This window comes from Gorilla gorilla, chromosome 1 (genome assembly GCF_029281585.2).
Source record: "Gorilla gorilla gorilla isolate KB3781 chromosome 1, NHGRI_mGorGor1-v2.1_pri, whole genome shotgun sequence".
Lineage (NCBI taxonomy): Eukaryota > Metazoa > Chordata > Mammalia > Primates > Hominidae > Gorilla > Gorilla gorilla.
In genome coordinates this window covers 123,892,339-123,912,938 of record NC_073224.2, presented here as the reverse complement: position 1 = coordinate 123,912,938, position 20,600 = coordinate 123,892,339, and the positions used below count along the sequence as shown (strand labels likewise).

At 43.2% G+C, this 20,600-nt stretch overlaps 1 protein-coding gene and 1 pseudogene across 1 annotated transcript; one reads left to right on the top strand and one right to left on the bottom strand.

The window, feature by feature from the left end:
- Positions 1-20,600, top strand: part of LOC101146918 (glyceraldehyde-3-phosphate dehydrogenase-like) — a 75,827-nt pseudogene that overhangs the window by 32,868 nt on the left and 22,359 nt on the right.
- On the bottom strand, positions 12,402-20,044 carry LOC101141801 (3 beta-hydroxysteroid dehydrogenase/Delta 5-->4-isomerase type 1). Its single transcript, XM_019021061.4, has 3 exons — positions 19,798-20,044; positions 15,795-15,959; positions 12,402-13,626 (listed from the first exon to the last, which is right to left on the bottom strand). The coding sequence occupies exons 1-3, from the start codon at positions 19,946-19,948 to the stop codon at positions 12,815-12,817; spliced, it is 1,128 nt and encodes a 375-aa protein (XP_018876606.4). The 5' UTR covers positions 19,949-20,044; the 3' UTR covers positions 12,402-12,814.

Here is a 20,600-nt window from a genome sequence, read left to right as displayed (position 1 = left end):
AGTGGAATCATGGTCAATTTCCCTTTTCTTTTTATCAACCCATTTACAATGACATCTAATTTAGACTTCTGAGCTTCTTTTAAATGACCACAATTCTCCAAAGTACCTACTATTTTTCCAAGTATTCTAATGACACCTGCTTTTTTTCCCTTTCCTCTGATTTTCCTCTGCTGCACTGTTTAATAGATAGAGAGTATGGGAATCTGGCAACATGGCTGAATAAGAACAGCTCCAATCTGCAGCTCCCAGTGAGACCAACGCAGAAGGTGGGTGATTTCTGCATTTCCAACTGAGGTACCCAGTTCATCTCATTGGGACTGGTTAGACAGTGGACGCAGCCCATGGAGGGTGAGCAGAAGCAGGGTGGGGTGTCGCCTCACCCAGGAAGCACAAGGGGTCTGGAAACTACCTTCCCTAGCCAAGGGAAGCCATGAGGGACTGTGATATCTGGCCAAGATACCATGCTTTTCCCCCAGATTTTGCAACCTGCAGACCAGGATATTCCGTTTGGTGCCTACACCACCAGGGCCCTGGGTTTCATGCACAAAACCGGGTGGCCATTTGGGCAGACATTGAGCTAGCTGCAGGAGTTATTTTTTGTACCCCAGTGGTGCCTGGAACACCAGCAAGACAGAACCATTTCACTCCCTTGAAAGGGGCTGAAGTCAGGGAGCCAAGTGGTCTTGCTCAGTGTGCCCCACCAGCATGGAGTCCAGCAAGCTAAGATCTACTAGCTTGAAATTTCCACTGCCAGCACAGCATTCTGAAGTCAACCAGGGGAGCTTGAGCTTGGTGGGGAGAGGGGCATCTGCCATTACTGAATCTTGTGTAGGCGGTTTTCCTCTGACAGTGTAAACAAAGCCACTGGGAAGTTTGGACTGGGTGGAACTCACCACAGCACAGCAAAGCTACTACAGCCAGAATGCTTCTCTAGATTCCTCCACTCTTGGCAAGGCATCTCTGAAAGAAAGGCAGCAACCCCAGTCAGAAGGTCATAAATAAAAGTCCCATCTCCCGGAGACAGAGCACTGGGGGATGGGGTGGTTGCGGGCACAGCTTCAGCAGAATTAAACGTTACTGCCTGCCAGCTCTGAAGAGAGCAGTGGATCTCCCAGAACAGTGCTTGAGCTTTGCTAAGGGACAGACTGCCTCCTCAAGTGGGTCCCTGACCCCCATGCCTCCTGACTGGGAGACATGTCCCAGCATGGGTCAACAGGCAGCTCATACAGGAGAGCTCTGACTGGCATCTGGCAGGTGCCCCTCTGGGATGAAGCTTCCAGAGGAAGGAAAAGGCAGCAATCTTTGCTGTTCTGCAGCCTCCACTGCTGATACCCAGGCAAACAGGGTTTGGAGTAGACCTCCAGCAAACTCCAGCAGACCTGCAGAAGAGAGGCCTGTTAGAAGAAAAACTAACAAACAGAAAGCAATAACATCAACATCATCAAAAAGGACACCCACACAAAAACCCCATCTGAAGGTCATCAGCATCAAAGATCAAAGGTAGATAAATCCACGAAGATGAGGAAAAACCAGTGCAAAAATGCTGAAAATTCCCAAAACCAGAATGCCTCTTCTCCTCCAAAGGATCACAACTCCTCACCAGCAAGGGAACAAAACTCAACAGAAAAATGAGTTTGACGAGTTGACAGAAGTAGGATTCAGAAGGTGGGTAATAACAAACTCCTCTGAACTAAAGGAGCATGTTCTTTTTTTTATTATTATTATACTTTAAGTTCTAGGGTACATGTGCACAAACTGCAGGTTTGTTACATATGTACACATGTGCCATGTTCGTGTGCTGCACCCATTAACTTGTCATTTACATTAGGTATATCTCCTAATGCTATCCCTCCCCCCTCCCCCCACCAAATGACAGGCCCCAGTATGTGGTGTTCCCCACCCTGTGTCCAAGTGTTCTCATTGTTCAATTCCCACCTATGAGTGAGAACATGCGGTGTTTGGCTTTCTGTCCTTGTGATAGTTTGCTCAGAATGATGGTTTCCAGCTTCATCCATGTCCCTACAAACGACAAGAACTCATCCATTTTTATGGCTACATAGTATTCCATGGTGTATATGTGCCACATTTTCTTAATCCAGTCTATCATTGATGGACATTTGGGTTGGTTCCAAGTTTGCTATTGTGAATAGTGTCTCAATAAACATACGTGTGCATGTGTCTTTATAGCAGCATGATTTACAATCCTTTGGGTATATACCCAGTAATGGGATGGCTGGGTCAAATGGTATTTCTAGTTCTAGATCTTTGAGGAATAGCCACACTGTCTTCCACAATGGTTGAACTAGTTTACAGTCCCACCAACAGTGTAAAACTGTTCCTATTTCTCCACATCCTCTCCAGCACCTGTTGTTTCCTGACTTTTTAATGATGGCCATTCTGACTGGTGAGAGATGGTATCTCATTGTGGTTTTGATTTGCATTTCTCTGATGGCCAGTGATGATGAACATTTTTTCATGTGTCTGTTGGCTGCATAAATGTCTTCTTTTGAGAAGTGTCTGTTCACATCCTTTGCCCACTTTTTGATGGGATTGTTTGATTTTTTCTTGTAAATTTGTTTAGGTTCTTTGTGGATTCTGGATATTAGCCCTTTGTCAGATGGGTAGATTGCAAAAATTTTCTCCCATTCTGTAGGTTGCCTGTTCACTCTGATGGTAGTTTCTTTTGCTGTGCAAAAGCTCTTTAGTTTCATTAGATCCCATTTGTCAATTTTGGCTTTTGTAGCCATTGCTTTTGGTGTTTTAGACATGAAGTCCTTGCCCATGCCTATGTCCTGAATGGTACTGCCTAAGTTTTCTCCTAGGGTTTTTATGGTTTTAGGTCTGACATTTAAGTCTTTAATCCATCTTGAATTAATTTTTGTATGAGGTGTAAGGAGGGGATCCAGTTTCAGCTTTCTACATATAGGTAGCCAGTTTTCCCAGCATCATTTATTAAATAGGGAATCCTTTCCCCATTTCTTGTTTTTGTCAGGTTTGTCAAAGATCAGATGGCTGTAGATGTGTGGTATTATTTCTGAGGTCTCTGTTCTGTTCCATTGTTCTATATCTCTGTTTTGGTACCAGTATCATGCTGTCTTGTTTACTGTAGACTTGTAGTGTAGTTTGAAGTCAGGTAGTGTGATGCCTCCAGCTTTGTTCTTTTGGCTTAGGATTGACTTGGCATGCAGGCTCTTTTTTGGTTCCATATGAACTTTAAAGTAATTTTTTCCAATTCTGTGAAGAAAGTCATTTGTAGCTTGATGGGGATGGCATTGAATCTATAAATTACCTTGGGCAGTATGGCCATTTTCACGACATTGATTCTTCCTACCCATGAGCATGGAATGTTATTCCACTTGTTTGTATCCTCTTTTATTTCATTGAGCAGTGGTTTGTAGTTCTCCTTGAGGAGGTCCTTCACATCCCTTGTAAGTTGGATTCCTAGGTATTTTATTCTCTTTGAAGCAATTGTGAATGGGAGTTCACTCATGATTTGGCTCTCTGTTTGTCTGTTATTGGTGTATAGGAATGCTTGTGATTTTTGCACATTGATTTTGTATCCTGACACTTTGCTGAAGTTGCTTATCAGCTTAAGGAGATTTGGGGCTGAGACGATGGGGTTTTCTAAATATACAATCATGTCGTCCGCAAACAGGGACAATTTGGCTTCCTTTTTTTCTATTTGAATACCCTTTATTTCCTTCTCCTGTTTAATTGCCCTGGCCAGCACTTCCAACACTATGTTGAATAGGAGTGGTGAGAGAGGGCATCCCTGTCTTGTGCCAGGTTTCAAAGGGAATGCTTCCAGTTTTTGCCCATTCAGTATGATATTGGCTGTGGGTTTGTCATAGATATCTCCTATTATTTTGAGATACATCCCATCAATACCTAGTTTATTGAGAGTTTTTAGCATGAAGGGCTGTTGAATTTTGTCAAAGGCCTTTTATGATTATAATGAGATAATCATGTGGTTTTTGTCTTTGGTTCTGTTTATATGCTGGATTATATTTATTGATTTGCATATGTTGAACCTGCCTTGCATCCCATGGACGAAGCCCACTTGATCATGGTGGATAAGTTTTTGATGTGCTGCTGGATTCGGTTTGCCAGTATTTTATTGAGGTTTTTTGCATCAATGTTTATCAGGGTTATTGGTGTGAAATTCTCTTTTTTGGTTGTGTCTCTGCCAGGCTTTGGTGTCAGGATGATGCTGGCCTTATGAAATGAGTTAGGGAGGATTCCCTCTTTTTCTATTGATTGGAATAGTTTCAGAAGGAATGGTACCAGCTCCTCTTTGCACCTCTGGTAGAATTCAGCTGTGAATGCATCTGGTCCTGGACTTTTTTTGGTTGGTAGGCTCTTAATTATTGCCTCAATTTCAGAGCCTGTTATAGGTCTATTCAGAGATTCAACTTCTTCCTGGTTTAGTTTTGGGAGGGTGTATGTGTCGAGGAATTTATCCATTTCTTCTAGATTTTCTAGTTTATTTGTGTAGAGGTGTTTATAGTATTCTCTGATGGTAGTTTGTATTTCTGTGGGATTGGTGGTGGTATCCCCTTTATCATTTTTTATTGCGTCTATTTGATTCTTCTCTCTTTTCTTCTTTATTAGTCTTGCTAGCAGTCTATCAATTTTGTTGATCTTTTCAAAAAACCAGCTCCTGGATTCATTGATTTTTTGAAGGGATTTTTGTGTCTCTATCTCTTTCAGTTCTGCTCTGATCTTAGTTATTTCTTGCCTTCTGCTAGCTTTTGAATGTGTTTGCTCTTGCTTCTCTAGTTCTTTTAATTGTGATGTTAGGGTGTCAATTTCGGATCTTTCCTGCTTTCTCTTGTGAGCATTTAGTGCTATAAATTTCCCTCTACACGCTGCTTTGAATGTGTCCCAGAGATTCTGGTATGTTGTGTCTTTGTTCTCGTTGGTTTCAAAAAACATCTTTATTTCTGCCTTCATTTCGTTATGTACCCAGTAGTCCTTCAGGAGCAGGTTGTTCAGTTTCCATGTAGTTGAGCGGTTTTGAGTGAGTTTCTTAATCCGGAGTTCTAGTTTGATTGCACTGTGGTCTGAGAGACAGTTTGTTATAATTTCTGTTGTTTCACATTTGCTGAGAGGTGCTTTACTTCCAAGCATGTGGTCAATTTTGGAATAGGTGTGGTGCGGTGCTGAAAAAAATGTATATTCTGTTGATTTGGGGTGGAGAGTTCTGTAGATGTCTATTAGGTCCACTTGATGCAGAGCTGAGTTCAATTCCTGGGTATCCTTGTTAACTTTCTGTCTCATGGACATGTCTAATGTTGACAGTGTGGTGTTAAAGTCTCCCATTATCATCGTATGGGAGTCTAAGTTTCTTTGTAGGTCTCTAAGGACTTGTTTTATGAATCTGGGTGCTCCTGTGTTGCGTGCATATTTATTTAGGATAGTTAGCTCTTCTTGTCTAATTGATCCCTTTACCATTATGTAATGGCTTTCTTCGTCTCTTCTGATCTTTGTTGGTTTAAAGTCTGTTTTATCAGAGACTAGGATTGCAACCCCTGCTTTTTTTTGTTTTCCATTTGCTTGGTAGATCTTCCTCCATCCCTTTATTTTGAGCCTATGTGTGTCTCTGCACATGAGATGGGTTTCTTGAATACAGCACATGGATGGGTCATGACTCTTTATCCAATAAACTAGAAAATCTAGAAGAAATGGATAAATTCCTCAACACATACACCCTCCCAAGACTAAACCAGGAAAAAGTCCAATTCCTGAATAGGCCAATAACAAGTTCTGAAACTGAGGCAGTAATTAATAGCCTACCAACAAAAAAGCCCAGGACCAGACGGATTCACAGCTGAATTCTACTGGAGGTACAAAGAGGAGCTGGTACCATTCCTTCTAAAACTATTCCAAACAACAGAAAAAGAGGAACTTCTCCGTAACTAGTTTTCTGAGGCCAGCATCATCATGATATGAAAACCTGGCAGAGATACAACAACAAAAAAGAAAATTTCAGGCCAAAATCCCTGATGAACATTGATGCGAAAATCATCAGTAAAATACTGGCAAACCGAATCCAGCAGCAAATTCAAAAGGTTATGCACCATGATCAAGTTGGCTTTATCCCTGGGATGCAAGGGTGATTCATCATACACAAATCAGTAAATGTAATCCATCACATAAACAGAACCAATGACAAAAAACACATGATTATCTCAATAGATGCAGAAAAGGCCTTAGACAAAATTCAACACCCCTTCACGCTAAAAACACTTAATAAACTAGGTATTGATGGAACATATCTGAAAATAATAGGAGATATTTATGAAAAACCCACAGCCAATATCATACTGAATGGACAAAAGCTGGAAGTATTCCCTTTGAAAACTGGCACAAAACTAGTATGCCCTCTCTTAACACTCTTATTCAACACAGTATTGGAAGTTCTGGCCAAGGTAAGCAGGCAAGAGAAAGGAATAAAGGGCATTCAAATAGGAAGAGAGGAAGTCAAATTGTCTCTGTTTGTAGATGACATAATTGTATATTTAGAAAACCCCATCATCTCAGTACAAAAACTCCTTAAGCTGATAAGCAACTTCAGCAAAGTGTCAGGATACAAAATCAATGTGCAAAAATCACAAGCATTCCTATACACCAATAACAGACAAACAGAGAGCCAAATCATGAGTGAACTCCCATTCACAATTGCTACAAAGAGAATAAAATACCTAGGAATCCAACTTACAACAGATGTGAAGGACCTGTTCAATGAGAGCTACAAACCACTGCTCACAGAAATAAGAGAGGGCACAAACAAAAGGAAAAACAGTCCATGCTCATGGATAGAAAGAATCAATATTGTGAAAATAGTGATACTACCCAAAGTAATTTATAGATTCAATGCTATTCCCATCAGGCTACCATTGATTTTCTTCACAGAATTATAGAAAACTGCTTTAAATTTTATATGGAACCAAAAGAGAGCCTGTATAGCCAAGACAATCCTAAGCAAAAAGAACAAAGCTGGAGGCATCACACTCTCAAAAGAAGACATTTGTGCAGCCAACTAACATATGAAAAAAAGCTCATCATCACTGACCATTAGAGAAATGCAAATCAAAACCACAATGAGAGACTATCTCACTCCAGTTAGAATGGTGATCATTAAAAAGTCAGGAAACAACAGATGCTGGAGAGGTTGTGGAGAAACAGGAACACTTTTACACTGTTGGTGTGAGTGTACATGAGTTCAATCATTGTGGAAGACAATGTGATGATTTCCCAAGGATCTAGAACCAGAAATACCATTTGATGCAGCAATCCCATTACTGGGTATATACCTGAAAGATTATAAAGACCCATGCATATGTATGTTTATTGCGGCACTATTTATAATAGCAAAGACTTGGAACCAACCCAAATGCCCATCAATGATAGACTGGATAAAGAAAATGTGGCATATATATACCATGGAATACTATGCAGCCATAAAAAACAATGAATTCATGTCCTTTGAAGGGACACGGATGAAGCTGAAAACCATCATTCTCAGCAAACTAACACAGGAACAGAAAACCAAACACAGCATGTTGTCACTCATAAGTGGGAAGTACACAATGAGAACACATGGACACAGGGAGGGGAACATCACACACCAGGGCCTATTGGGGGTGGGGGGCAAGGGGAGGGATAGCATTAGGAGAAATACCTAATGTAGATGACGGGTTGATGGGTGCAGTAAACCACCATGGCACGTGTATACCTATGTAATAAACCTGCACATTCTGCACATGTATCCCATAACTTAAAGTATAATAAAAAATAAAATAACATAAAAAATAGATAGAGAGTATGATTTTTGTTGGGGAATATTTTATAAGAATTGCTCTTCTGTCCAGAGTGCAACATTCCATAGTTATCTCCCAGCGATATAAAGGATGTGAAAAAAACTATAATCCACTGGCTGTTTCAGTCATTACTGAGCTGCTCTTTTAAGATCTTTTGTTCTGAGAAGAATCAAAGGAGCTGCTTTGAGTCAGACACTATGGAAAACAATTTTTTTAAGTGACTGCTGATTTGAAAGTTTGTTGTTCACTTTCCTGAATTCTGTGTTCTGAATTGCAGTTATATGAAAGCAGAGCTGTACAATGGTAGTTTATTTTTCCTTTATAATATGTGGATGGTATATGTCCTATACATATATTTGGGTTAAACAAATAGCCTTAAAAGTTATTACCAGAGCGACTGCCTGTGGGACTGCTTTCTCTTTTGGTGTTTTCCATGCAAATGTTTCCTTGACCCAGCTCTTGGCTCTGTGGGTTAATCTGGGCAAAAGTGGACCTGCACAATGGCATGGGTTCATGCAGGAAAGTGTCCAGTCAAGGAATGATAGAAGACTTTTCAGGTCTGTTGGCTTAGGTAGTGACCCATTCTGCTGGGTTCCATCCTAACTCACTGTTTTCCTCCTCTGACTGCTATAATTCTCCAGATGTGCTGATGTAGTTTGGTACAGCTTTGCCTCCATGGATTAATTTATTTAATAAATATTTATGGGGCTCTCTATGACATTGGGCATGATTCTAGATTCTTGGGAATGTAGCAGGGAGCAAGACTGTCTAAGGTCCCTATTCAGGTACAGATAAACAATAAAATACACAACTGATAAGTTAGTTACAGGTTGCGGTAACAGCTAGGAGGGGAGAAACAGGGTGATGTGATGAGTGAAGCAGAGCGTATTCAGGAGAGGATGGTCAGGGATGTCTCACCTCATCCTTAACAGTTCAGCTGAGATCTACATGTCAACAGAGAGCCAACCATGAGAATATGAGGAATACCATTTTATGTTAAGGGAATGATAAATGTGAAGATCCAAAGGCAAGAAAGATTTGCTTGTTTATGGAATATAAGGGAGGTCAATCTGGCTCAGGCATCATGAGTGAAAGGGAGAGTGATGAGGAAATGCGTTGGAAGGATGAGCAGATCATGCAGTGCCCAGGAGAGCTGGAGATCAGTTTAGAGTGTATAGTAAATGGAATGGGAAGCCACAGAAAAGTTTTAAATAGGTGGGACATAGGATTTGAATTTACTTAAAAACATGTCTCAGGCTGTTGTATGGAGAACAGAGTGTGGCAAGTAGCAAAAGATCATGGGGAATCCAGTGCTGACATTATTCATTTAGACATTCTTTTTTTTCTCTAACCTTTTTTCCTTTTTTATTGTTTTCTTATTTTCTGACAGCATCTTGCTCTGTCACTCAGAGTACTGGAGTGCAGTGGCATGATCCTCAACTTCCCAGGCCAAGTGATTCTACTACCTTAGCCTTGGGAGTGGCTGGGACCACAGGTGCACACCACCAAGCCCTGATTGGCTTTTGATACATTTTTAATTTTGTAAAGATGGAGTCTCCCTATGTTGCCCAGGGTGATCTTGAAATCCTAGGCTCAAGTGATCCTTCTGCCTTGGCCTCCCAGAATTCTGGGATTATAGACATGAGCCTTAGTGCCCAGCTATCTCTAACTTTGCTGTTAATGCTTATTCCCCTGTCTCCCTGTCACAACCTCAAGTGCCATGCAGATTGCAGTTTTCTGCTGCCAGACTGCAGTGTCAAGGTCATCTCTGCTAACCCAAAGCACATTCCAATGGATTTCAATTGCCAGCTGTTCCCCTGAGATCCAGGCCATCTCTGCTAACCCAAAGCACATTCCAATGGATTTCAATTGCCAGCTGTTCCCCTGAGATCCAGGCCACTGTTCTCAGTGCTCTCTATATCCAGCTGGTGCCCTGCCTCATTCCAGCAGCCAGGAATGCTCAGCTTTGGAAGCCAATGAGGTGGGCAGCAAGTTGTTCCGTATCCCATGTTTCCCTCTGTTTAAGAAATTTGAAAAAGGTATAAGTGTACATGCTGTGCTCAAACTGGCATTCCCATACATATATTTGAAGAATGTTCAACACTAGTAAAAGGACTGACAGAGTTCAGTTCCTGGAGACCAGGGATTCATTGAAAGTAGTTCCATGCATTCTTTTTATTCACTGAAGACACTCCACTGAGATGCTTTTCTGGACCTACTATAGCTGAAGTAGGGAGTGGTTCTGCCTGGGTGTTCTGATACCATCTGTGTATGGCTGGCCTTCCCCGGGCCCCAAGGCTGTGTCTCATTGAGAGCAGAGCCCCTGGGAAGTTCACCCCTCAGCTGAGTGGGCAAGTGCCAGGTATAGTGCTCAATGCTAGGGAGACATATATGAGAGAGGTACAGATGCTTACACATTCCAACACCATTTAAGGGTGAAGGTGAAGGCTGATTTTGTTCCCTGTCTGCCCAATCTGCTTGTGGTGAATTATTTTGCCAACTATAAGTATGACTTTAGGAATTTTGGGCCAGGGGCTGCAGGGGGTGGGAGGTAGACAGAGGGAATGTCTTCATATGAAGTCTTCGCATGTTACGCTAGGGCAAGATGGTACATTCAGCAAAAGCTCAGGCTGTGCTGGCTAGTGCTTTCATTCATTCCTGTGCCAGGTACCTTGCAGAGCCACCCAGCTGGAGAAAAGGGACCCAAAATTCCCTACCAGGTCAGGCTTCCTTGTTCTTCCCTCGGAGCCTTTTCAGCCCCCAATGTGGTGCATCAGGTGAGGTGCAGCAGGGCTTGGTTCAGGAGCTCTGCCCACCTGGCACCTGCAGGTGTAATAAGGGATGGCACATTTTGTTAGCCACAAGACTCTGAGGCCTTCGTGCTTGTTCAGTTGAGACCATTGACCAATCCAGTCTTCTATTCTCTTACTTCAAACACCCCTCACTGCCTGTTGGAGGTAAATCCTTTTTCTTCCCTTGCCTGTGAAAATTGCCCTGGTGGATTAATAGGTGTGGGGTTTCACTAGGCAGAAAAACAAGGAGGAAGGGCCCTTTTCCAAGATTCCACCACCCTCCTTTCCTTTCACTGCTATTTTGCATTAACATATAGATGGTGTGCATGCCTTTCAAGAGCTGAACAGATGCTGGTTCTTGCATTTTGTGCAGTGCCAGGGAAGGATGGGTGTTCCATTTTCCATGTTACCCTATTGCCTGGGGCCACTCCATGCTGATGCTGGTGCCGATCATCTATCTCTTGGGGTGTTGATGGTGGTGGAAACCTGTTCTTCTGGACCAGAATGTGCTTACCTTTTCCCTTCAGAATGAATACTGAAACTATCTCTTTGCAGTAATCAAATTCAACTGATTAATAATCTGTAAATTTCCCATGTAAGAAGCAAGCCATCTTGAAGTTGGGTGTGACTCCTATCATGGCTGTGATACACCCAGGTCCAGAGGGAGATAATTTTCCCCTTCCCACACCCTGGACCCACAGCAACTTCCTCACCCACTTCAATTCAACTCTGTCACTGATGCCCCTGACAGTGTTTTTTATTTGACTGTTGCTCCTTTGGTTGGTTAATGACTATGTCATCATCGAAGTCCCCAAGCTTGTCTTGATTAGCCTCCTCTCCTCAGGGAAATTGAGAAGAATGAGACAGCCAGTGATTTAAGGGGATTTGGAGGGAAGGAAAGAGGCTAAGGAGATGAAAGAATAAAGGAGGAAAAGATATGATCTCAAGAAGAGAAGGAGAAAGAAGAGAGAGGCAGTTAAATCTGGGGATGTGGGAGAGTAGACTTTTACTTCTTGGGCTGAATAGAAGGCACATTTTGGGGGAAGTTTAAACTTGTTCCCTTTACTTGCCCAGGAACCCATGGTGTGGCTTCACTGTGTGATTTGAAAGGGTGAAATGCAGGGTTATGTATGATCAGAATGACTAACACACATATAGCCAGGTGTGTTCTAGAGACCTTCAAGGAAATTGGCATTGAAGGTGGAGGCTGGAGGCATTTTTGCTTCACTCACCCCTACTCAGGGCCATTTGGTAAGGCATTCAAACCCTTCCAGATGCTCCCCAGGGATTCTCCTGGGTTCTAGAGAGTCCCCTGCATGGGATTGGGCAAGAAGGAGGTAACCCAACGGAGATGGGTCTCTTCCACGTATCGGCACCGCATGCTCCAGTGCTCTGCTGTACTACTGACAAGACCAGTTCAGGCTGCGTGATTCCGTGGAAAGATAAGGACTTTCAAGGCCAACTCCCTGGTAACAGGCATAGCCACTAATCAGTTAGTGTGACTGTGAGCAAGTTTCCTCAGTGGTAAAATGGGATTAGTCACCCCCACCAGATAGGTTTCTGATGAGTATTAAATAAGATAATATATGTCATATGTAGGTCATGTTGTACATGCCTGAAAGGTAGTAGAGCTTATTCAGTCTTTATCTGCCCTTCCTGGCCCTCCCACTACTCTGCCCTCTCCCCAACCCAGGTTTTATGCTACTCTTCTAAATTGGAGATGGCAATACCTGGAAAAGAAGGAGAAAGGAGGAAAGTATGTATTAACATAACTCACACCTACCTCCACATTAAACATTCAAACATTTATTGATCTTTTTATCAAACTATGTGAAGGAATGGGAGATTAAAAAGAAAGGAAATCCTTTCTCATTTAAGAGTAGAAATGGAGCTCTAGTAGTCAAAACGACCCTCAAGTTAAAAGAGTCCCTAAATTGTTCAGAATCAGCTACTGAGATGTGGTAACAGCAAATCACATGGTCTTTCCTCTGGTATATGATTAGGACAGAAACCTTCTTGTTGGGCCAATGACTGCACAGGTTTTGATGACATGAGGAATACAATAAGTTGGCCATTGTATGAAAGAGAGGCAGCAGGACCTGAGCTTGTGCCCTTGTCACTTTCTGTATGAGGCCAGGAGGGTGGAGCTTGATGACATCTCCTAACAATACCCACATGCACATCTCTGTCATCCTTAAATCACTGAGTCTTGGACTTCAGGTTCTCCTTGTGCCGGTCCACAAGGGAACCAACCCACTCCACTGTTTTCTGCTTGGCTTCCTCCCAGCTGTAGAGCGGCTTATACGCCAGATCTCGCTGAGCCTTCTTATAAGAGAAGGTGAATACGCTATTTGACAATGTGACTATGTGGCGGTTGAAGGGCGGTCGATAGGTGTAAATTGGCCTGAGTAGGAAGCTCACTATTTCCAGCAGGAAGCCAATCCAGTACATCAGGGATAAAGGAAGGCTCCATCTGGAATCAAGGCGGAGGCCGAACTCTTTGCTCAGGGTGTAATTAAGGTTATCATAGCTTTGGTGAGGCGTGTCATCTGAGATATAGTAGAACTGTCCTCGGATGCTTGGGGCCTTCTTGGGGTCCTGCAGGGCCCTCAAGGCCAGAATGTGGGCCCAGGCCACATTGCCAACATAGACTGGGTTAACAGTGGAGAACTTTCCAACACTTGACAGGATCCCATTGTTGTTCAGGGCCTCATTTATACTAGCAGAAAGGAATCGGCTTCCTTCCCCATAGATATACATGGGTCGTAAGGCACAAGTGTACAGGGTGCCGCCGTTTTTCAGATTCCACCCGTTAGCCGCCAGCACAGCCTTCTCAGCAAGCTTTTTGCTGTGTGGGTATGGAGCGGGCCATGTGTTTTCCAGAGGCTCTTCTTCGTGGCCGTTCTGGATGATTTCCTTGTAGGAGTTGGGCCCGGCTACCTCTATGCTACTGGTGTAGATGAAGACTGGCACACTAGCTTGGACACAGGCCTCTAACAGGAGCTGGGTACCTGCCCACGAAGAGCATATTGTCACTGTCAGGATATATCCCTAAGAGGTGCCAATCACGAGCACAGATCTATGTGCCCCACCCCCCACTCCCAAATATGGTGGTTGTAACAGACTCAGGGTACATTCTTCTGTGGTTCTGTCTGAGATTTGGTCGTACTACAGCCATAAGAAAAATACCAAAACGAAGAGAAACTGACATGTGGGTTCTGGAGAGTAAGAATTTCTAGACTTTTGGGTTTCATGGATGTGTGTGTGTGTGTACTTTAATTTTGGAAAGGGACCTAGGGTTATCACTTTTTATTTTGCCAAGTAAGGGTATTGACCAATTATGATTTGTAATCAGTACCATTAAAGTCAGATCATTTAAAATCTAAAAAATCAGGAGGCTATACTCTGTGAATATGGACAGTTCCAGTCCTTAGGCAAAATGGGCAGTTGAAGAATTCACATCACACACACACATACACCATTGTATACAGGCAATATAAACTCTTCAATATATATGAAATTGTTGGTACTTTTCTCATTCTGCTGGCCTCTAATAAAACTTTGTCACAAGGACCATTCTGGAGTCACTGAGCAAGCAGTGGGTTGTGGGGAGATGCTGGAAACTCACACTCTTCCTGATTGTGTGTTCCCTGGGAAAGCTGCTTCCAATTCTGGCTGTGACTCTGTTTACCCAGTTATGTAAAGTGGAGGTGATAAACCTTATTTTAAACCCTGCCCTGGCATTTCCTGTGGAGCCTGGTGGAGGACTGGGGAGAGAAGTGTGTCCTCTGCTGGTAACACCTGCAGTGGGAGGACCTTGCAGCCTCCCCTGAGCTGTGTAGAAGTAAAGCTCATGGAGGTACCCATAGTGCCTTCCCTTGAAGAAGGAAGGAATTTCCTAGGGAAAGGATCATTTTTATTTACAAATTTTTGTATTCTTAGCCCTTTTAATGTCTCTGTGGAATTTGAGTTTCTGGAGAGACAGCCTCATGTGTTCAAAAATTAATCTTGTGGCAGAGAAAATTTGGAGTTAGTTTACCTTCAAGGGGGAAATGACCAACTTTGTGAAGTATTTTCTAAGCTTGGGAGTTATAATGGTTTTAGCAAACAGATGCCTCTAACACTTCCCCTGTCATTTCATATCCCCTCCTTTTGGGAGCTGTTGAAGTAGTAATTAAAATTAAAAACTGGTTACTCTTAGCACACTCCTTGCACAGCAGGGGTACTTAGAAGTATGGGTAAGTAGAAACTGGAAGTTTTTTTTTTTTTCTTTTATGGTGCTGCAGACTCAAAAGCAATTGGTTGCTTTGGAAAAAGAGTCAGAGTAGACTAAATGCAGAGGGCCAGGCCAGGGTTTGGGGTGCTGTGGTGCTGAAGAGACTGGACTCTGGAGATCAGATGGTGAGATTTCTGAGAAGATTCCTTAAGGAAATGTGTCTGAATTTAAGGTAGTTGGAAAGCCATACTTTGAAAGGAAACCCCAAGCATTTAAGGGATGAAGATTAAGTGAGGGTGCACTTTGGGCACCTGGCTGAAAATGGCTCTGGAATAGTAGGCCCTGTGGTGAGCTGAAGAGATTGTATTCTTGATACTGGAAAAATCTTACTGTTAAAAAAATATTGTGGGAAGGCATGTGCTGGATAAATCTGTCCTGACAGACCTTGTGAGGTTTGCTAGTTCTCTCGAGAGGACTTCTTGTTTGAGGTGGGCGGGAGGGCTCTGAATGTTCTCATCAGCCTACACACAAGGTTCAAAATAGTGACTACAGTGGCACCTGCAAGGTCTGCTTCTGGCCTGGGAGGCAAGGGGTGGCTGGATATCAAGAGTCTGAAGTCAGAAATTAGTTGACTTTTGATTGGAACCACAGTAGAAAGAGCTTTTGGAGTCATAGTAGAAAGAGCCTTTGGAGTCACACAGGGGTGAGTTTAAAGTCTAACTCTCCTACTTGCTTACTTACCTGGGGGACCTTGGACAAGTTACTTGCCCTCTCTCAGTCCTAGTTTTATCATCTAAAAAACTAAAGTTAGCAGTCTTGAACTCCCCTATTGGTGGTGATCAGCAAAGGCACTTGGCCCAGAGCACAGCAGGTGTTCAGTGGAGGGACTTCTCTTCCCTTCCTGCCCTTCTTTGTGATCCTTAATTCCCCACCTTGCTGCATCTCCTCCCCAGCCTACCATACCTTTCACATTGACATTCATGATAGACTCTCTGTGAGTGACACCGAAGACATCAATGATACAGGCGGTGTGGATGATGACTGAGACGTCCTGGCAGGCTCTCTTCAGGAATGGCTCATCCAGAATGTCTCCTTCCAGCACTGTCAGCTTGGTTTTGTTCTGGAGTTCTGTGTGAACACAGGTCAGGTCATTGGAATGATTTCTGTATCTGGCTGAGAAGTTTTCTGATAAAGGTGATGTTACATAGGTGCTCAAGGATGGTTAGAGTAGGGTGTTAGAGTGGAGGGTGTACATTCTACGGAAAGAACAAGTAAAAAAGGCACAGAAATCAGCATGTGTATCAATTTCTTGGGAAAGAGCAAACATCTGTTTCTCTCCCATCTCATTTTAGAAAAGTAATCTGAGCAGTGAGCTGTCAGGTATGCCTGGAATATAAGCATTGCTAGAGTCATGAGAAGCCCATCAAATTTTCTAAGGAGAGTAGTGTGATTGTAGAGAGTATGAGGGAAAAGTTTGAAGTTAATTCTGTAAGTAATGAGAAATCATGTATAGAATCATAATTTTGGGACTCCAGCATCATGTTAAAGAAAACCCCTTATTTATATTTGGAATAAAATGACAAAAAGGCCAAGCCCCGTGGCTCATGCCTGTTATTCCAGCACTTTGGGAGGCTGTGATGGATGGATCACTGGAGCGCAGGAGGTTGAGACCAGCTTGGACAACATGGGGAAATCCCATCTCTATTAAAATACATGAAATAGCTGGGCATGGTGGCATGTGCCTGCCTGCAGTCCCAGCTACTCTGCAGACTGAGGTGGGAGGATAAATGGAGGCTGGGGTCTCTGGTTCCTGGCAGTGAGCCAAGAGCACACCTCTGCACTCTAGCCTGGGTGGTAGAGCAAGAACTTGTCTCAAAAAAACACACACACACACACACACAAGCAACAACAAAAAAAGGAACAAAAGCAGGGTTGTGGTGTAGGAAGTTAATCTTGGCTTGAGGATATAAAATGAACTGGTATAGGGGATTTGAGAAAGACTGATGATCAAGTGATTAATCAGAATGTCTGTGCCAAAGTTTCGATGAGGACTGGAAGCAGGGTCCAGCAGTGGAAGCAGAGGAGGGGAGAGATATACCAGGTTTGAATTTCAGACCTTACCTTGAAGGTCCTGGTACCTATTGGATCTGAGCTGATAGGAAAAGGAGAAGATAAAATCACCCCTACAGTTTCCTGCTTGGGCAACTGGGAGGAGAGTGGAGTCATTACTCAGGAATTGTGGGTGGGCTTTAATGGTGAATTTCCCTGAAAAACTATTATCAGATATCATCAAAAGCAGGTAGCAATGCTGAAAATGAGTTAACCACCAATGAACTAACATCGCAGCTGTCTAGCCAGAGGCAGTGGTTACAACATCAATGTCTTCAGGTTCCTCTGAAATCCACAGGAAGTGACGCTGCCAGTAAGGTTGTCACCTGGAATTAGCCCACAAAACGAACACCATGCTACATGGAGCTTGGATAAATACTCTACACTTGTTTGTGCTTTATCATCTGTATGCAACTTACAGGATATTTATTTCTTTTTACAGCTACTTCATGAGGTAGGTATTCTGAGTCCCACTTTATCAGTGAGGAAACTGAGTCTCAGAGAGGTTAAGGGACAGATCTAAGGTCATGTTTCTAGTGAAGGCTTAAACACGCCCACCCTGCCTCCAAGCTTGTACCCTGTACACCAGGTGCAGGACTGGCTGTTTAATATCAACTTTTCTGTTGTTTAATATCATTCTTTTCCAAAGAATAAGCCAGTTTAACTAAAATTGGCAACAAAGACCAAAGACCAGTGAGAGCCAAATTCAGAGTGAAAAATTCGAAGCTGGAGAAATTCCTTCCTGGGGTACAAGCAGGACCACTTGCTATCCTGATGCCTCTGCCATGTTTTGTCTACTCCCAACCTCTTCCCATTGTCAGGCAACTCCAAGAAGGTCCTGGAGTGGGGGAGTCAGGGAAGAGTCTGCTGGTGGTGATGTGGGTAACAGCCTGAGAGTGGGATGTTCTCTGGTTCTATTTCCACCTCTGCCCTTCCTGCTGCCTTCCTCTGCTGCTTCTTTGCTGCCACTTCAGATAGACTGGCTCAAAGGAGTGTCAAAGTGGAAGAAGTCCAAAGCTGAGAGAAAAGAACTCTTCCCCAGTGAGTTCCCAGGGATCTAGAGGGACTAGGAAAAGGGACTTTGTTGATGAAGACATGGCTCCCTTCTTCTCCAAGGCACTGTAGACTTGGCAAGTGTTTTATGTAGACTAAATGGAGTTGCTTTTATGGTGTAAGTTGGGCTAAAGGAAGGCCTAAAGGAGCTGTAAGACAAACTACTGCTTAAGAGCACAGATGCTGCACTAGTCTGTCTGGGTTCAAATCTAGCTTTGCCATGTGCTAACTGTGGGACCTTCAAAAAGTTAACTAACCTCTCTGTTTCTATCTCTTCATCTTTAAAAAAGGAGGATAATATTACCGATCTCATAGGGTTGTTATGAGGAGCAAATGAGTTGGCAAACCTTTGGCCAAGTGCCTGGCACAAAAAGAACACTGAATGCTTTCTCTGTTTTTATCTTCATACAGACCCCTGCCTATCTATTATATGATCTGCATTTTTACCATAGGGGAACAATACCTCTAGGCTGAGCATTGCTTTTTTCTGGCTTCAGATGTTAAATTGCAAATATTGCTGAGACACAGGCAAGGATTATAAGCATTTAATATTTGTTTATCAAAGACAACATTAAAACAGAGGGTGGAAGAAATCGAACATTTCAAGAGGTCAGAGAAGAGCAAAAGTAGAGTGTTGGGTGTGGTCCCTGAGTGCTGTCAAGTGGGGGATTCTCTGTGGGCAGGGCAGGACCTTCTGGGCAGCCAGAGCCCACATGTAGACACACAGTCCCCCAAATCCCCTGGGTTGGGGAGGAGGACAGGGAATTGTTCTGGGGCACACCAAGGAGCAAAGGGAGAGACTGAAGATCCACTTTGCCAAGCATCAGCTCTGGGGCCAAGTGAAATAGCCTATGGATAAAGCTCTGGTCTGAGCTCTGCTACGCATCAATCAGATGGCCTTAGCAAGTTGCTTTGTGATTCTGGACCTTGATGCTTTCATTGTCCAGTTGGATGTGATCCCTTTTCTACCTGCCTCATGGGGCCATTTGTACAAGGAGTTGCCACAGAAAATTCTGCAGTCAATTTCTTTTTCATGATGAGCAACAGAGGTAAATGGTTTTTTTTTTTTTTAAAAAAAGCCATATATGCAAAATCTAAATGAGGGATGTCTGGCCTTATACTGCCTCTTACTCTGTCTCTGCTCTGTGCTGTGCACTGTGCACACACACTCTCTCACTGATGCTTTCTCTCTCACTATATATTTTTCATTATTTCTCTGTCTTTCTCATTGTCTCTCTCTCTGACTCTGTCTCCCCGACTCTCTCTCCCCCTTATTGTTTTCCTCTCTCTCTGTCACACACACCCCCTTATACATTCATCTTTACCTTAACTTCCTTTTATTTTGCCCTCACTAAGGATACTAAGGAAGCTGCAAAACAAAACACAGCCTGGCATGTTCTAGAGAGACAATGACCCATTGATGAGGTCTCCAGGGTAATGGTGTCCTTTACGAATGTTGTACAGCAATTGCCAAGACAAAAGCTTCAGAACATGAAAGAGTTGCAGACAAGAAAAAGAACTGATGTGGGATTTTCTAGACGAGAAGAAAAGAGGCCTGGAGGCTGAGGTGGCTGCTTCTCCAGTTCCGGGTCAGGGCCAGAATCTAGTCTCTGGAAATCCCACCCAATATCTTTCATACTATGCCATTTTATACTATTTAATATTTATTTCTTGATGACTTTGGATGTGAGATTGGCTTAGATTTGGCTACAAATTTCAATAACTTGCTAGACAAGGTCCATCTCCCCCCACATACATGCAGTGTTTAAGATGGAACCACACACCCATGACCCAGTTTACTTACTAGAAAATTCCTCTCTCAATTCTGGTCTGAAGGCCTTGTCCAAGACCCTGATCTCCTTCAGCTCCTTCTCCTTCACCAAGAGGCGGATGATCCTCTGTCCCAGAAACCCTCCTGCTCCTGTCACAAGGCAGCTCCAGCCCGTCATGGCCATCCAAAGTAGCAGGAATCACTCACCAGGAAACAGAAGATGCTGGAGAGCAGATCTGATTCTAGGGTGACCCTGGAGAGGGCTAAAAAGAGACGTCAAATGGTTATATACTCACACAGATGCCTTATTTTCCTCTACCCCATTTTTTTGCAAACATTCTGTGTCCCCACCACTGCGGGAGTAGCTGAAAGAAAATGAAAAATCTCTAACCATTAGTTAGATTGTTAAAAGCTGAACAGAAGAGTGGATGTACTTGTCACCTCATTCCCTGTGGCAGGTCTGAAGCTTTATGCACTGTGGCTTCTGGCCCAACCCTTATCACTTTGATCTCTGGCCATGTACTCATTGCTCTCTCCTCCTGTGGGATCCTTATCTCAGAAAAATAGTGACCTTTGGGTTACATCTCTAATTCTTCCCAGGAACAGGAAGAGAAGTCCCATCCTAATGCTGCAGTGTGGCAAAGAGTCTTGGGTTTAGCCTTAACAGGACACTAGTCAGTTGATACCAGCTGTCTGGGATCCACAATCTGTGAACTTAAACTAGACCAGGAGAAATCTGCAAGTGCAATTTGAATTGTGTCCTTGTTCAGTAAATCCATCTGGAGGGAAATCCATGTAAGCCCATTATCTCCTCTCTCAGACTATCATTTGAAATG

Coding starts and splice junctions, on each gene's coding strand:
- LOC101141801 (XM_019021061.4), bottom strand. CDS start 19,948: ATGGCCATGACGGGCTGGAGCTGCCTTGTGACAGGAGCAGGAGGGTTT. Junction 15,960..19,797: donor ATTGAGAGAGGAATTTTCTA/GTAAGTAAACTG, acceptor GTGTTCACACAG/AACTCCAGAACAAAACCAAG. Junction 13,627..15,794: donor CATGAATGTCAATGTGAAAG/GTATGGTAGGCT, acceptor CTTCGTGGGCAG/GTACCCAGCTCCTGTTAGAG.